The sequence below is a fragment of the Eublepharis macularius genome, chromosome 12 (assembly GCF_028583425.1).
Source record: "Eublepharis macularius isolate TG4126 chromosome 12, MPM_Emac_v1.0, whole genome shotgun sequence".
NCBI classification, from domain to species: Eukaryota; Metazoa; Chordata; class Lepidosauria; order Squamata; family Eublepharidae; genus Eublepharis; species Eublepharis macularius.
Genome location: NC_072801.1, coordinates 40,645,545 through 40,662,939, shown reverse-complemented (window position 1 = coordinate 40,662,939; position 17,395 = coordinate 40,645,545). Strand labels below are relative to the sequence as shown.

At 44.1% G+C, this 17,395-nt stretch overlaps 1 protein-coding gene across 6 annotated transcripts in view; it reads left to right on the top strand.

Annotated features, from left to right (window-relative positions):
- Positions 1 to 17,395, top strand: part of ATP6V0A1 (ATPase H+ transporting V0 subunit a1) — a 58,648-nt gene that overhangs the window by 25,024 nt on the left and 16,229 nt on the right. For all 6 annotated transcript variants that reach the window (XM_054994857.1, XM_054994856.1, XM_054994862.1 and 3 more), the window contains exons 8-17: positions 3,032 to 3,114; positions 4,260 to 4,353; positions 6,989 to 7,201; positions 8,726 to 8,876; positions 10,544 to 10,683; positions 11,504 to 11,661; positions 12,284 to 12,374; positions 13,052 to 13,170; positions 14,341 to 14,554; positions 15,409 to 15,516. In XM_054994857.1, the coding sequence (XP_054850832.1) occupies positions 3,032 to 3,114; positions 4,260 to 4,353; positions 6,989 to 7,201; positions 8,726 to 8,876; positions 10,544 to 10,683; positions 11,504 to 11,661; positions 12,284 to 12,374; positions 13,052 to 13,170; positions 14,341 to 14,554; positions 15,409 to 15,516 (1,371 nt within the window). The remainder of the gene's footprint in view (positions 1 to 3,031; positions 3,115 to 4,259; positions 4,354 to 6,988; positions 7,202 to 8,725; positions 8,877 to 10,543; positions 10,684 to 11,503; positions 11,662 to 12,283; positions 12,375 to 13,051; positions 13,171 to 14,340; positions 14,555 to 15,408; positions 15,517 to 17,395) is intronic.

Here is a 17,395-nt window from a genome sequence, read left to right as displayed (position 1 = left end):
CGACTAAGGAAGAGGTTAAAAGCGCCATTTTGGAGGTCCGTCGGGCTTCTTCAAAATATGCAACAAAGCGACAGTTGCCTCGTGAGATCATTATTGACTTTTCATCTAAAAAGATTCGGGACACCATCCTATATAACTCATACAATGTGGATTTGGACTTTATGGGTTTGAAAGTCAAGATTTTGAAGGACGTTCCATTTCTAGTCCGGAAACGGCGTTTTAAATATAAAAAGTTTGCAGCTCTTCTGAGGGACCATGGAATAAAGTACAAATGGTTATTCCCGGAAGGAATATGGTTCAGATATAAAGATCAGGCCTATAAGATATTATCAGAAGATCAACTAAAGGATTTTGAGAATAAAAACCCAGAACTCTGCTGCACCAAGAAAGAAGAAAAGGAGGAGCCGGAGGGGGGGGGGGGAGGAGAGCATCGCAACAGCAGTTGCACAGAGAGAATTGCGTCCGGGACCTAGAAGGGGGAGGAAAGTCTAATCAGATTTTGAAATGTTTATTCTCTGTATGATTAACCACTCCATCATTATTCTATGGAGCTATTTTTGTATTATGACAGTATGAAGGGAAACATTGAAGTGTAGTGTTTAGTGTTTGTAGTTCATTCCCCCCCCTTTTCTTTTTCCACCCCCCTTTGTCCCTTCCCTCTCCCCTTTCCTTGTGATAGTCTGTAGTGTTTTGTAGTTATGAAAAATAAAAAAATTTATAAAAAAAAAAAAGATTGACTCAGCCTTCCATCCTTCTGAGGTCGGTAAAATGAGTACCCAGTTTCGGAAACAAGAAAGACTTCAAAAACTGCAACAGTGGTACCGGAAAGTGTGGGATATCTTTACCATGGAGAAAAGAGCAGATCATCTTCACTCCATTGATAAGCCACAGTATCAGTCGACATTCTTTACACAATGGCTGCCTTTTTTGAACCATCTCTACATGATACCAATCAATTGCCTAATGCTGACATGAATACTTTCAGCTTTTTAGTAATACTATGAGTCTAATTAAGTATTGTACCTTCTCTATTGACAATGTAATTTACTGTATTGGCGGTTCTGTTATTGATTGTTCCAAGGTTTACTATTAGTGTTTTCATGATTGCTATGTGTGTATTTTGTTCATATTGTTATTTGTAATTAAGAAAAATGAAAAATAAAAAGTTTTTTAAAAAATGAGTACCCAGTTTCCTGTGGGTAAAGTGTAGATGACTGGGGAAGGCAATGGCAAACCATCCCATAACAAAAAGTCTGCCAAGAAAACGTCATGATGTGACATCCGCCCCCCATGGGTCAATAATGACCCGGTGCTTGCACAGGGGACTACCTTTATCCCCCCCCCCATATTGTTCAGCAAAAGCTCCAAGACTAATCTTGTCTTCAGTGGGACTTCTTAGTAGTCCATTTGGAACAATTTTGATGGCCTTGTCAAATGCAAGAGAAGGTGGAACAAGCAAGTTACAGCTCCAAAAATTGCTTCTAAGGCAACTTTTTCAACATGTTTTGCTTGCAGTCGGGAGTTGAAATAGCTCCTCCCTCCTACCACAGAAGGCGAGGCTATGAGTTTTGGATGCAAGAATCATTCAGTAGTATGCCTTGTAGAAGGGGGACTGGATTTCTTTTCTACCTCTTAGCATTCAGATTGTCAGCTGGTAGGGTGCCTTCATGTTGTTCAGATATGCACAGTTGATGGGTGTGATACGAGGTTGCTGCTGCTTTGCCAGCAAGTCTTGTAAAAAGTACCTACCCTGAACAAATGGGTTAGTAGGTTGTGTTACAGAGTGCTTAGTGATGGACTAGGATCTGGAAGGTCAGGCTCAAATCTCCACTCACCACAAAACTTGCCTTAGGCCAGTTATTTTCTCTCAGCCTAACCTTATTTACTTCATTTATACCGTGCTCTTCTCCACAATGCTGCTTACATCATTCTCCTTTCCTCCATTTTAGCCTCAAAACAACCATGTCAGGTGGATTATACTGCGAGCGTGTGACTGGCCCAGCAAGCTTCCATGGCATAGTAATGATTCAAACCTGGTTCTCCCAGGTCCTGGTTTGACACTACACCATGCTGCTTGTTGCCTCAGAGGGTGATGATTAGGATAAATTGGAAGAGGGGAGAGAACCATGTACGTAGCTGCACTGAACTCATTGAAGGAAGGGTAGGGTAAAATATGATAAATAAATACATCATCCTGGGAAAGATATTTTAAATAAGAGGTTTCTTTTGCTTTACTTTGTAATGTTTAGAGTGGTTTCCTTCCTTACGTTCCCTGAAGCTAAAGCTTTGTAAACATGTCTTAGGCTTCCTCTTTTCTCTGCTTCAGTGGCAAACTGGTCTTAATTGGGTGGATGTTAGTGGGGGCACCTCTGGAGATAGGAAAAGGCCCGAAGTCCTCTGATCTTGATTTATAGGCTTAACTGTTTAATAAGAATATAGAAGGTTCGAACCTCACGTTTGACAGCAAGTAGGACTGCAGTTTTGTAAAGCCAAGAGGGGATGTTTGTGTGGGAGAAGTGGCAGGTTTCTGGTGGTGGTTCAGCTCTCGTCCCCAGCTACTTTTCCTATAACTAGGCTTTGAGACCAGTGATTCCTGGTTAAATTGAGAAAAGCAAGTGGTGGGAAGAGATGGGAGTTGTAGTGGGTGGGTAATTTGAATCCTCTCCCCAGCAAATGTTTCTCTCCACCACTTTGCAGGTGGGGGACAGAATCAAGGCTGAGATTCTTGCATTTATTTGAGTCCATCTTGTATCTTCTTGCAAGGAGCCGAAGGCAGGGTTCACAGTTTTCTTCCTCCCCTGCATTTTATCCGTATAGCATTCTTTTGAGGCACATTAGGCACAGAGAGACAGGACTGGCACTATCTTAATGGCTGAGCAGGGGTTTGAAACTGTATCTTCCTGGTCTAAGCCCAGCCATTTGACTGCTGTGTGACACTGGCTCAGGGATGCTTTCATACATTTGGTAAGATTTGCCCTGTTCTGTTATTGGTCCCGGGCTTCTCCCTGCATCAGTTTCCCTTTTCTTTCAGGGAGACTACGTGCACAAGTCGGTATTCATTATTTTCTTCCAAGGTGACCAGCTGAAAAATAGAGTGAAGAAGATATGTGAAGGGTAAGTGGGTAAAACTGGATAATTTGCATTTTGCTTTTTGCCCGGATTCCAGCAGGTCTCGAACCCCATTCTGGTTTCTTTTTCCTTCGGAGTACAGTGCAGGTGGGGGGTAGGGGAGTGGAGTAAGTTTTCTCTAAAAGCTTTCCAAGTTAGTCTTGCTGTATGAAAAAAAAGGCACACTTTGGAAGGAAAGGCCCACTGCCACTCTGGTTGTAATGTGTAAAAGACATGGCCTGTGTTTGCTGCTCAGAGGAGAAACCCAATCCAAGTGCCTCATCTGGAGCGTGATTGTGGCCTGTGCCTTCTGTTCAGAGATGACACCAATACATACAGGAGTTTGCCTTCTGCTGGGTCATACCCTACGTCAAGGTTGCCATTTCCTACTCTGACTAGCAGCACCTCTCTGGGGTCTTAGAGGTCTTTTATCACTTCCTTAAGCTTTTTAACGAGATACCAGGGATTCAACTGGGGGCTGTCTGCATGCAGAGCAGGGGCTTTACCAACGTGCCACTGCTTCACCCCAGAACAAGACTGCAGAAATGGGGATGCTGATCATCATCTACAGCTGGCATGTGTGCTCATTGGAAATGTCTTTTGGGTGAGAGTCCAAGGCTCCATGCACCCTGGCTTAGTGCATGAGATTCTGCTTTTCCCATCCATCTGGGAAATTTCAATTCCCAGAATACAATCTGATGGAGGGAGGTACAAATAACATTAAGTCTAGAGTCCTAAACCATAAAGTTCATCACCATGGGCGCTATTCCAGTATGTTAACAGCCATTTAGTGTAGTGGAGTAGGTGTTGCTGCAGGCCATATCAAGTCTTCAGATTCAGCCACTGTGCTTTTTTCCTCTTAGTTTTGTGCCTTCCATTAAAAATTTGATGAGTGGTTGTCTTTGATTTGTCTGTTTGGGTGGAGGAATGTGTCTGCCACAGAGTAGCAAATTTGAATGTAACTATTTTTCTTAGGCTATGTGGATGTATTGGCTAACAACAAAAGGACAATTCCCCATGCAAAACTTTTGGAAATACGTAATTCCAGAAATCTCATTTACTTTGTTTTCCTAATCTTTCATGGAGAGCCTAGTTTTCAGATGCCAAGCACTGCCATCCTATTAATCACAAATAGCCTGTGTTTCTTTCAGATTCCGTGCTTCTTTGTACCCCTGTCCAGAAACGCCACAGGAAAGAAAGGAAATGGCTGCTGGGGTTAACACCAGGATTGATGACCTTCAGATGGTATGAATGGCGATGATGGAGAGGTGGCTTTTGTAGCTTTCACTCGTGGTGGCTTTATCCCCAGCCCTAAGTGGCTTTTTATTCCAAGTTCTTAGGCACATTGCTTATTTTTTTTTTGAAGTGAACAGATACTTCGGGTGTGCCTGGTATCCTTAAAATTACATGTGCCTTTCAAACAACCTCTTCTTGGGCCTGGATTTGTAGGGAATTTGGGGTTTTTTGCAGTCCCTCTATCAGGCTGTAGTTACTCAAGTACTCAATTGCCTACTTTATAGGACAAAAGGGCCAAAGTTGCTCCTCTTTCTTTCTGCCTGTAGGCAGCTCTTTGTACTTCTGAAACCCTGATATATAAACACAAATGCATGTGTGGACCATCTTAGGAATGATTTAGTAAGTGTCCTCATCAGTCAGACTGATGAGGAGGGCATAGTGTCCTTTTCCCTGCGGTACTTTGTAGGCGACTACTTCATGCAAAGTGGGCTCAGAAGAGATTTATGCCTCAATGTATTTTTTAAGTCTCTTTAAGATTCCACAAGGCTCTTTAATGGCCCTTGGTATTTCTAGTGAGGTATCTTTCCGCCCCCTTCAGTCTGTCTTCCAGCCTGGGTATATTGCATTAGTAGAATTGATGTTCTTGGTGAGCATTTTTCTTTTAGAGACTTACCGGGAGTAGGAGAATTCCTTCTTGCTGATTGTTCTTTACGGCTTTCAGCAACTTTGACCCACACAAAGAAAGGAAGAAGAAATGAAGTTTCTAGCCTTCTTGGTGGGCAGCTTATAGTGGACATTATGAGTTGGTCCTGAATTGCTTTTGCTGTTTGCATTCTCTTGATATACCCAGGAGCATTTGATAAAGGTTAGGTCATCTGTTTACTGCCTGCATTCAGTAGGGGTTTAACTTGACTGCCATGTTTTTCATCTATATGAAGCCACCAGCTGAGATTATTGTTGCCGAACTCCTGCCCAGTTTGCTGCTGTCACCCTGTTCTGTTTCACTACCATAGCATGCTAGAGCAGTGGTCTCTGCCTTGGGCTAGCATTGTGGGGGTTGCGATCAAGTGGATGAAAAGCAATAGTTTGAAGTCTAATTCAGTCAGGGCAGAGGTGGTCATGGAGGGGAGTTGGAGTGCTCTTGGGAGGGGAGATTACTTGTCGTTGATGGGATGGGATGCTGCTACTCCTGTCGGAGCAGCTTGGAGGCATTCTTGGTTCTGGCTCAGCTGTCTCCATAAAAGGCAGTGTCTGTCGACAGGAGAGGCCCCTTGGAACTGTAACTGACACGTCTGTTCCTGGGAAGCAAGGGCCCTGTAGACTGTGGTCAGTGCCTGTGCTGCTACCTTGAGGACTGACTGCTGCAGTTTCAACAGCATGGGCAGAGTATGCTGGCTCAAATATATTCGACCAGTCATGTCATGACTATTATTTTTCCAGTTAGTTTCTGGGCTAGCTTTGGTCTTTTAAAGATCGCAGGACCTACACTTCTCCATACCTGATCTCTCTCTCTTTGGCCACCATTGTGAGGCAGAGGTCCTGTTGAAGATCCTAGTGGTAAACAGAAAACCCATCAGGGACTAAACAGAATTTTCTCCTTTTTTGTCCCAAGTCTGTGCAGCATACTTTGCTAAATTACACAGGCCTTCAGAAAACAGAAAGAGGCACAATTGCTTTAATTATGTTTCAGGGGCTCTAAAAGAGAAGGCCTGTGCTGTAGCTTTCACTGTGTTTTTGTTATGGTGGTCTTGTTACAGACTTATTTCTTGATGGAGTTTTGGGGTGTGTGTTTATCTTGTAACTCCTTGAGTCCAAGGGAGTCAGGCGAACCTAAAGTGCTGTGTTGTTCTGGTCCTCTTCGCCAAGCATGCTTGAACTGTACATCTTTCTCTTGAAAGTTCACAAACCCCACACAGTCCTTTCCTGCAGTACTTTTTCCAGCACATGTCAGCAGATCTAGAGAAGGGGTAGACCTTCCCTCATTGGGAATGTGAGCAATTCATTCTTGCCTTTGGAATAATCAGAGGGGTGGTTGTGGGATGGGTCAAGAATGTGCTTTGTATAAGGTCTTCCCGAGCGTGCCTGGAACTGTAAATTGAGTGAGTATGGGTGGTCCTATCCACCCCCATCTTCCATTGCATGCTTGGATTCCTACCCCCTTAACATTTATTCTTGAACTGAAAGGCCTGTATGCATTTTTCACTTTCTGATGTTGTAGGCATGAAGATTATTACCCGATGCAGAATTTGGCTTTCTTTATATCTTGACTTTCAGGGTGGGGAAAGAAAGGAGGAAGAAATCAAGTTTCTAGCCCTCTTGGCTGCAAAGATAAGCTTGAAAAAATGCTGAAGTTTCAGAATATGATGGAGAAATATTTCCAGTGATTGTAGGGCGAATGGTTTACGTAGTTCTATTCTCGGCTAGCTGAATCAGAATAAACCAAGCAAAATAGTTAAATAGCAGTTTGGATCACATAGTCTTTGTCTGGAGAATTCAGAATGTGTCCTACACACAGCCCTAGCCCCTGTGCTGGGCTTCTGTGACTTCCAGCACAAACAGAAACTTCATTTCTAAACTGGATTAAGATACAGTGAGCATCTCTGATTTGTCAGCCTCCTGACACATGGCCTCTCTCCTGCGGCAGGTGCTGAATCAAACTGAGGATCACCGACAGAGAGTCCTGCAGGCAGCTGCAAAGAACATCCGTGTCTGGTTCATAAAGGTGCGCAAGATGAAGGCCATCTATCATACTTTGAACCTCTGCAACATCGATGTGACCCAGAAATGTCTCATTGCCGAAGTCTGGTGTCCTGTTGCTGACCTCGACTCCATCCAGTTTGCTCTCAGGCGCGGCACAGTAAGTGCAACATACGATGTTCCAGCTCTGCCCACACACTATGAAGTGTTGCTGTGCCTCTTGTTGTTTTGGATGGAGGTGTCGTCTTTATCTCTGGACAGGATTAAGCAACAGTAGTGCTCACTTCTCCCCCAGTTTCCTTGCATGGGTGTTTTAGTGGCAGGCCCTCTTGAAAGGATCACCCTGGAGAGAACACTAGTAGAGTGTGCTTATGTAAAATCTGTCCAGTTCTGAGAACAAGCAAGGCCCTTTGGTTCAGATTCCTCAGTGCTCTCTGAAGAGGATTGCCTTGATTTTTTTTTTAGCAACTAAGAGGGACACACCTACTGCTTGGAATCCCTTTTCTACTTTGGGCAGGATTCCCTCTGGCATCAGGACAACAGAGTCCTGTGTGAGGCAAGGAGTATTTTGCTGCTGCTTTAGAAGACCATTGATCGCTTAGATGCTTTTTTTTTTTTTGCACTTGAGGCATTTTAAAAAGATTTTTATCTGAAAGGATGATGGAATCTGTTAATCTGTTTACTTGGTAAAACAAAGGAGGTAATCCAACCCAATCTTGCTTTTTCACTCCTTGTGGAGCAAACAAGCTGTTGTAACTTTCATCCACCAACATCAAAAAACTACAAAGTGCCATCTAGGAAGAGAAGGGGGCAAGAAAGAATTGCCTAAAAGTATTGGGAAGAACTTGCTCATTCTAAGGGCCAGATGTAGTTTGTGATCACACACCAGTGAGCACAAACTTGTGTAATTGTCCACCCTTCCTCTGCCATACACATTGGCCTTCATAATACATGAAGTGGCAATTAGACTCTCACACTTGTGGTTCACAGGGAAAAACTAGGTGTGTGCATGCTCATGTGACAAGCTGTGTCATTTTTTTAAACTATATACTTTGGTAGAAGCTCTTGGATGAAGGAATCTGAAGAGAAGTTCATAATGTATTTGGAGAGACTGCAGAATTTGCTTTTTTGGGTGGTCTTCACCCTCCCAATTTTCATTCTGCAGAATAATCTTGGCAAATGTGTCCTAGAACTCTGGGGTTGGTAATATGTATATTTGGAATCTGATGATTCCAGTAATGAACTTCTGTCAATTCTCAGCCAACATATGGCAACCTCTCATGCAGTTTTCAAGGCAAGAAATGAGCAGAGGTGGTTTGCCATTACCTTCCTCTGCATAGCAACCCTGGTCTTCCTTGGTGGTTTCCTGTCCAGGTACTTTCTAGCCATGGCTGACCTTGCTTAGCCTCTGAGCTCAAACAAACTCAGGCTACTTCGGGCTCTTCAGGCTATTTTGGAATCTTACATCACCTTAAAATTAGCAAGAATTGGGAGTCGGCTGGGAAGGGATTAATTGGATAGACTCTTGGATTCTCTAGCTGTAAAATCCTGTTCTGTGCCTGGGGTGTACTCCACATGGCTCTGTGTAGGGGCCGGGTCAGCACTTTGTGGAGCAGAATCCCCAAGACACAGAGATCTGCAATAGGCCAGTCCTTCTAATCTCCATCCTGTTAATGTGCAACAGGAACACAGTGGCTCCACCGTCCCTTCCATCTTGAACAGGATGCAGACCAACCAGACTCCTCCTACGTACAACAAGACCAACAAGTTCACTGCTGGGTTCCAGAACATTGTGGATGCCTATGGCATCGGGACCTACCGTGAGATCAATCCAGGTAATAGTATGTGGCCTGTCAAAGCAGCCGGCCATCCAGGGTCAGTTCAAACACAATGCAAAACCATGGCTTATTTCTAACTCTGACAAATTCATAAAACCAGAATTATTCTTGCAGATCAAATCCTGGTTTGCCATGACAAATGCCAGTTTCATCATCTTTACTCTCACAAATGTGTAACCTGGGGAGTAGGAAAGAGCGGCAGTGGGGGATAAGCCAGGATCAAGTCATATGTCAGACAAAGACATCATTAGATTTTACTGTGGTTAATAAACCGACTGCAGGCTGTGATTTCAGGACCTGGTTCCCACTCTCCTAGCTTTTCCCAAACTATGTAAAACCGAACTTATTCAGGATGGATTTCTCCCCAGATTATACGGTTGTGTCATAAGAAGTATCTCAGAGAGATTCATTGATAGGGACCAGGGACTATATTCTGCTCTGTTGGGTACTGTCTACTAATGTAGACATGTGCATACTAGGAAGTTTTAAAAATGTGTTTGAAATGAATGTGGGCATAAAGAAGAAGAACTCTAAGCTTATGAGTTGGCTTAGAAGGAGCTGGAAGTACATAGCTTTCCCAAAGAACTTTTAGGTCTCCTGTGTTCTTTCTGGACCAAATTTTGTGTGATGCAGAACTGGTTGGATGATTGTGTGTGTGTGTGTTAAAAAAAATGCAAGCTGTGAAGTTTGTTCATTCAATTCAACAAAAGTGCACAAGTAACATCTGATGCCCCCCCCCCCATGCTTAACTGTGAAAAGAAGAGGAGTGGTGAGGGCTTGAGGAAACAGATTGTGCCAGGAAATTTGGAAGGACAGAGGTAAAGGCTGTTCCAAAATGGCAACATTTTTCTCTTGATTCTTCATAAAGATTTGATTAATACTTGTAAAAATTGCAAATGCTTTTGATGTGTTGAGGCCTAAACAAACTACAAGGGCCATGGCTGGAAATAGGGTTGCTAGATGGATGGGGGGAGGGGCGTAAAATATTGGATGGGGGGAGGGGCGTAACTCAGCTCCTGACCCTGGAGTGAAGGTGTTACTGCCAGAAGTGACATCATTTGCTGTAAGCAGCGGTGTCTGGACGGCTTTTGTCGGGGACTCTCCTTCCTGAGGGCCCAGTTGCAACGTGCTTCCTTGCCGTTTCCCTTCCAGCACATCTCTGTTCACCCAGCCCCAGAGGGCTGTTGCCACTGCAGCAGTCTAGTTGGCTCATTTGCGGAGCAAGGGGGCAGGTCACAGGCAGGCTGGCCACTCCCCTGACATGCAGGAGGATAGGAGGGAGGGCTGGGCAGGGCAGGCGAGGAAGCAATGGAACTCTGGATGTGTCGCAAGGCCAAAGGCAGCCTTGCTGGGCTGGGCAGGTGGACGGTGCCTTGGTGGGCACTCTCCTGCTGCTCCTGCATGCAAGGCCTCGTACACAAGAATGTCAGATATTTATATGTCCAGTGTTTTCAGTCCATTTTTCCCAGACACTCCAAGAAAATACTGGACTGTACAAGTGAAAACCAAACACCTGGAAGTCTTACCCGGAAATGATATCAAGACAGCTATAATCCATTAGCAGGACTAATTACAATGATCTCTAGGGATCCCAGATTGAAACACCAGTTTTCCTGCCCTGCATCGTTCCTCCACATGCTAATCTTTTTGTCCCTCTTTTCTAGCTCCATACACAATCATCACCTTCCCATTCCTGTTTGCTGTGATGTTTGGGGACTTTGGCCATGGAATTCTCATGACCCTTTTTGCAGTATGGATGGTGGTCAGGGAAAGCCGCATTCTGTCTCAGAAGAATGACAACGAGGTACTGGGGTGGGGTGGGGGTGTTTGCTCCTTAACTTGGGAGTGAGAAGGGAGGGACAGGTGCATGTATGAAAATGAAAGGCACACACTGGTTCCTTCGGGAGTTTTCCCTGTGCATTTGGTCTTGCATTGAAGGTAGAGAATTTAGTGGTTGAAAGGTCCTTCCCTAGTGGAGCAGCTATTCCTGTAGCTTTTGTCTAAATATTTTAGAGAACAAGCGTCATGCTTTGTCTCAAGGTTAATAAAGTCTAAAGGAGTGCTTGGGGTTTGATTCAGAAAAGAACTGGGATGTACACAAGCTCAGATGTAGCTTATCTTAAGTGGATCATGTTTACTTGGTCGGACTTTGTCTACCTTTTAAAGAAAACTTCGGTTTTTAAAGACTCTCTTGCCTTCATCTTCTTGTACTGAACAACTGAAAAGGTGTCCCAGTACATGCTGTGACCTCCCACCCTCATTTTTTACACTAAGATTGTTTATTAGTTTGTTTGTTACTGCTGGTTTCATCTTATTACTTTAAATTTTTTTCTTTATCATTTCTTTTTTTTTAATTGCTGCTGTCCAATGTGGTATTTATCCCTTTCTATTGTAATATGCTTCAAAAGCTCCTTTGGAGGGGGCAGGAAGTTGGCACTTAAATTTTCTTTAGTACCTGGATCTGGGCTTTGCGTTCTGGATAAGGTACATGAGGTGGTTTCCCTGGCTGCAATTGAGCTTGCCGTTTGCCTTCCTAGGGATGTGTCTTTTCCATATCGCTTTGTTCTCTTCTTCGTTTTTCTTCACCCCCTCTTGAAACCCTTCTTTTTTGTTTATTGTCCCAGATGTTCAGCATGATTTTCAGCGGTCGGTACATCATTCTCCTGATGGGCTCCTTTTCCATTTATACTGGTCTGATCTACAATGACTGCTTTTCTAAATCTCTCAATATGTTTGGCTCATCTTGGAGTGTCCGTCCAATGTTCCGATATGGCAACTGGACGTAAGTGACAAGACACTTGCGAGTGAGAGTGTATGGAAATGCTTGGGGGGAAGATTCAAGCAGTGTGTATCTCGGGGGTGGGCGAAAGAGCACAGCGATAAGAGATGCACCACTGAAACAGCCTTCTACCTTTTAGACCCAAGATTTATTTTGAAATCCTTGTGACAAATGGTCTCTAGTTCTACCCTCCAGATGTCACAGTAAGCTCTTGACTACAGGGAGCGTATGCTAATCCAATGGGAGGCTGTGGAGAGGGGTTAGGAGAGGAGTTTTGGAGGCAGGAAAATGTGTCAGAGCCTCAGATAAGGCTTGGCAAGAGGAGAGATGAAGAGAGACAGAGAGAGGGCTGAACAGGGAAAGAAGCTATCCATCCTGCTGATTTTTTAAAAAGCATACTTGATAGTACTACTGATGCTGTTCACCTTTGGCCCTGCCACCCATGTGTCACTTGTTGAAAGGCCAGTGAAATAAAATAAATGAAGCTTTTCCCCACTCCTTAGCTTGGTCAAAGCTGCCCGGGTGGTATTTATTTTTAAGCATTTCTGGATATTAGCATTATTGTGCCCATATTGTACATTGCAAACAATTTTTGTTGTGTAATTTTCTCCTTTCTTCCATGCAGAGATGAGCTTCTCCGGGATGAACCTCTCCTTCAGCTGGATCCTGCCATTGATGGTGTCTTTGGGGGAGCGTACCCCTTTGGCATCGACCCAGTAAGAGCACCTCTTTTTTTAATTCCTTGTTCATGTCCAACCCACACCTTCCTCTTAGCAGAGATCTCTTCCTCATTATCCCAATTACTACATGCATGTTGACCATTAACGAAAAAATGACCCCTGTCAGGCAAAAGTACTACAGTCCGGACTTCTGCCTTCCCTTTCTGTACAGAATGGCTCAATCACATACATGGAGTAAGTATCACTGATGTGTCAGATGAGACAATACGCTGATTACGTGTGGTGCTTCTGCTTAAGAGATTTTAACAAGGACTGTAGATGTCTTTTGGGGATGAGTAGGCAGGAAAATAAAAGACCGGAGTCTATATAGACAGACGAGAACCCCTTGAACTGCATTCAGAGAGAAAGGGGCTGAAAATGCCCCTCATCTACCTATTAGAATTTCCATTGCCCTCCAAGCTTCTCACGTTGCCTTTCTAAGAATGTTGCTTAGGTCATGAGTTCTATGTAAGTGTTCATTTAAACTGTACAGTTCTTGCTCTCAAAGAGGCACTGTGTAAACTATTGTGTCTGATTATATGATAAAGTCTAGGCAGATGGGGTATCTCCATTGGAAAAGTGTGTTGTGTGAGTGAGAGAATAAGCTGTTGCATTGTGACATCTTCATTCTGTTTCCCCTCCACCATATTGTTTCTGTTTTCCCCTTGTGCTAGATCTGGAACATTGCCACCAACAAGCTGACCTTCCTCAACTCCTTCAAGATGAAGATGTCTGTCATTCTAGGCATCATCCACATGCTCTTTGGTGTCTCACTCAGTCTGCTCAATCACATGTGAGCTGCTCTTCCTTTAGAGAGAGGAGGGTGGGCTTCCTTCCTGTTTGGAGAGGGATGTCTTCCTAACATAGATATCTAAAATGTATGCAGTACATTCTCTCCTCTGTCCATTTTCAGTCCCAGATGTTTCAGGCCTTTTTGTACTATAACAAAAATCCCCCTGAAAATCACAAAAAGTTATACAACTGCTTGGGAAAGGGAAACCACAGGGAGGAAATAGGTTATGCAAAAAGGTGAGCTCATTGTGGCTTTGTGGAAAGCATCCACCTATTTAAAAGTGTTTGAGCATTTTCTGAAGGACGAGGCAGGAGTCCTTTCCCCCACTGCTTCCAGTCATCCCTTGCACACTGTAGAGAGCATTACCCTCAGTTCACATAAAGGAATAGGAAGGCCACACCTGCCTCTCATTCTCCAACTGTGGTCTTCAGGCTGCCAGCTACTGGCTGTTCTGTCACTTAAAGTGGCCTGCCTGATGACAATCAGAGCCCATGCCTTCTCCATTGCAGCTCCCACTTTGTGGAATGGGCTCCCTGGGCATGCGCTTTCATTAGGAGGCACTGCAAGATCATTTTATTTGACAGGTATCTTTTTGAGGGGGAGGGAGTGTCATTGAGGTTTTTATTTTGCTGGTTTTAAATTGTGATGTTTTGAATTATGATTTGTAAGCTCCCATTAGCCATGAGGAAAAGTGGGATATAAATATTCAGTAGATACACTCGGCATGAAAGGAGAGCATATACTCAAGATGTGCAGTTGTTGCTCTGCAATGAGTCAGTGTTCAAAAGATTCCTGAAGGGGGGAAAGTCTGAAAGCTACAGCTCTAGAAGGAGAGAGTTAACTCCGATGGCTTCATCAGCCGCTGAGAGAACTGTCTTAAAATTCAATTTTAAAAAGAGCTAGCATGATGTAGTGGTGAGAGTGTTAGACTATGATCAGAGAGACCCAGGTTTGAATCCCCACTCTGTCACTGAAGCTTGTTGGGTGACTTTGGGTTACACATACTCTCCACCTAACCTTCCTCAAAGGGTTGTTAGGAGGATAAAATGGAGGAGAGAAGAATGATGTAAACTACTTTGAGGTTTTTCGCCCATTGGGGAGAAAAACGGGTTATAAATGCAGCAAATAATAGCAAATAAATTCTTTCCAATGCATCTCTTCCCTCTCTAGCTATTTTAAGAAGCCTCTGAACATCTTGCTTGGGTTTATTCCCGAAATGATCTTTATGTGTTCGCTTTTTGGCTATCTGGTCATCCTCATTTTCTGTAAGTGGCTGGCTTACGATGCAAAGACCTCCAAGGATGCACCAAGCCTCCTCATCCACTTCATCAACATGTTTCTCTTTTTCTATGACCCCAACGGCAAGATGCTTTATCATGGCCAAGTAAGTGGTTTTGTGAAGGCTTCATATTACCTGCAGTTCGGGTTTAAGTGTGGCAGATGAACCAAAGGTGGGAGGGGAGAATCTTAAGGGTCTGCATTTGATATCTCTTCATAAACTGGGATTCCAGTTCTGTGGGAATATCCTCTGGACCAAGCCATGTGGAAACAATGGGAGCTGGAGTACTTACTGAACTGCTGTGATGTTTGCCACTTCCCTACTCTCTGACACAGAGGCTGAATTGAATGATGCGTTATTTATACTGGTTAATAAATCAACAGTTTCATATTTGAGTTCCTTAAGAACTCTTTGTTGTATACCATCTGGACCTGGAGACTTAATAATTTTCAGTTTGCCTAGTAGTCCTAGAGTTTCATCTCTTGTTACCTCCATTTGACCCAGTTATTCAGACATACTTCCCAAAACTGCATGGGAAGCATGGGTACATGCCCCATATTTTCCACAGTGAAAATGAATGCAGATAATTTACTGGATGTTCTTGCCTCTCTCTCCCCACTGTTCCTGTTGCGGAGTGTATGTAAAAAGACAAGCAGAGCAGCACCCTAAAGGCTGCTGTGTAGAAACTTGATATGGCAGGTGAAGCTCTGCCATTTACCCACAGGTCCTGATCCATGGCTTAAAGGCCTGTGCTCCATAGGCAGAGGGTGATGTTGATGCACTACCCTTTTGTTCCATGCCTTAAATTTTGGGAGCACAGAGCTTGGATTTCCAAAAATAAGTAGGAGAATGAAGTAAGCAAATGTGAAGTATTTTTCAGGAGGGAAAGCAAGGTGGGTTAAATCTTATGTTAATGGCTCAGTTTCTGGATGTATCCTATCTTTTTGTTTCTCCCACAGAAAGGTCTCCAGTGTTTCCTGGTAGTGGTGGCCATGCTGTGTGTACCATGGATGCTGATTGCCAAACCTCTGGTCCTCCGCCATCAGTACTTGTGGAGAAAACACTTGGTGGGTGAATCTGGGTGGTTCTCTCCCCCCTGCTCTTGTAATTGTTCAGTGGCCAGGGGCAAAGTGGGGATGTCTGCAGAGAAGGTGTGCATCTTGAGGAGAACTCCTCATCCTAGACGTATTTTAAGTTTTGTAACTTGCCTTGGCAAGGTTAGAGTTGAAAGGTGGGATTAAAAATACTTCAGATGTTTACCTGGAATTAAGTCCTGTTGAGATCAGCGGGATTTCTTTCCAAGTGGGTGCTTGAGGAACTGCAGTTTAAATCCAATTTGCAGTAAGAGGCACAAAAGTGCTTCATCGAACTGGGTATGACCCACAACTGTGGTCATCGGGCTCCAGCTCCTGAGATCTTGAATCAGACGCATGTGTTTGTCACACAGTAACCAGGTTCAAAAGAGCTGCTTTAGACAGGCCTGGGCTTCTTGGCACTGTCCTCTCCGTCTCCCGCTCTGAATGGCAGACTTGCATATCAGAAACTTTTTAAAAAATTCCTCTTTGTTTCAAGGGACTTCCTGTATAGCTTTGGGCACAGTGTTCTCATGGAATACAAGCCCAAAGCCCATTCAGGCATGTGGAACTTGGGTGCTCTTTGGACCTGAATCCTGTTAGAATTACTTGCATATTGTTGAGTGAGTTGGCAAAGAGGTCTTTGGTGTTAGCTTGTCCTGAAAGTGTTCTTGCAGCTGGGCCGTCTTTGGCTGCTGGGAAACTAACCTGCTAGTGTGATTCTGTGGAGACTCACATCTGGCTTGTGGCTGTGGTGGTCTTGTGGCACTCACAAACCTGGTCCCAGAGAATACTGGCCTGCATCTCTTCACTTTTCTCCCCTCTCCTTCCACTGATAATGTGTGTCTATTAGGATGCAACACTCCTTCAAAGTGCAGCTCAGTTAAAGACACTCCCTCTTCCTTCTCTGACCATCTCATCCTCCCATGACCCCTCCATCCACCTCCCTTCTTTTCTCTTTGTTTTTCTTCTCCTTTCTCCTCCTCCTTTTTTATTTCCTTCCATTCACTATCAGGAAGGGCAGCCAGAGGAACCCCCTGTCAGCCCAGCCCAGAGCCCGCAGGCAGTAGAAGCAGCAGCGGCTGCAACAGTGAGTGGATTAAAAAGTTGCCAAGCAATGCACATGGCGAGGAACGGGAGGTGCCTGAGGGGGGCACTTGGAAAGTATCTGCCCTGAGGAGGAAGAATGGCGCAGCAGCCCTTTCCTCTGAAAGATACATTCCAATAATCTCATGCACTCCATATCCTACGCTTGGATGCCCAGACAAGTTGATGCAACCATATAATTGGGTTTCACGCTACCTACCCTCAGGGAGTCCTTCCCAGACTAATCTCTATGCTTGAAGAATCCCTGTGATGCAGAGGATTCTGGGACATGTTTGAGATTGTTTGGAGCACTGGCCTGGTTTGTTGGGCCTAACTGCTATCCCTCTCATTCCCCCAAATAAATGCAACGTTCCTCTTTAGTTGTATGTTTTTGGACAAATCTGTAACAGCAGCCAAGGCTGCCTTGCTGTAAAGCTCCTGATAAGCCTCTGAGGAACCTTTGGCTTCATTGGAACACAGTTTGAGAACTGCTGGTTCCTTATAAACAGATTCTTCAGTGTCAAAAGGCTCCTTCTTTCCAGATGCAAGGCCCTTGGTTTTTGTATAGTTGCCTGTTTCTGTAGACTTTCTCTTTGTGTGTTTTATCATGTTACCTAGGTTTTAAATTTCCAGGCTGTATATGCTAACGTCTCCTTCAGTAGTGCTGATCCTTCAGAGTTCGTAACTTTGGCCTTTCCCAATTTCTTGCCATCCACTATTTTAACACATTTTGTGGCACTGTGTCCATACCAGAATGCACACAGACATCTTCTGTGCTGTCATTAAG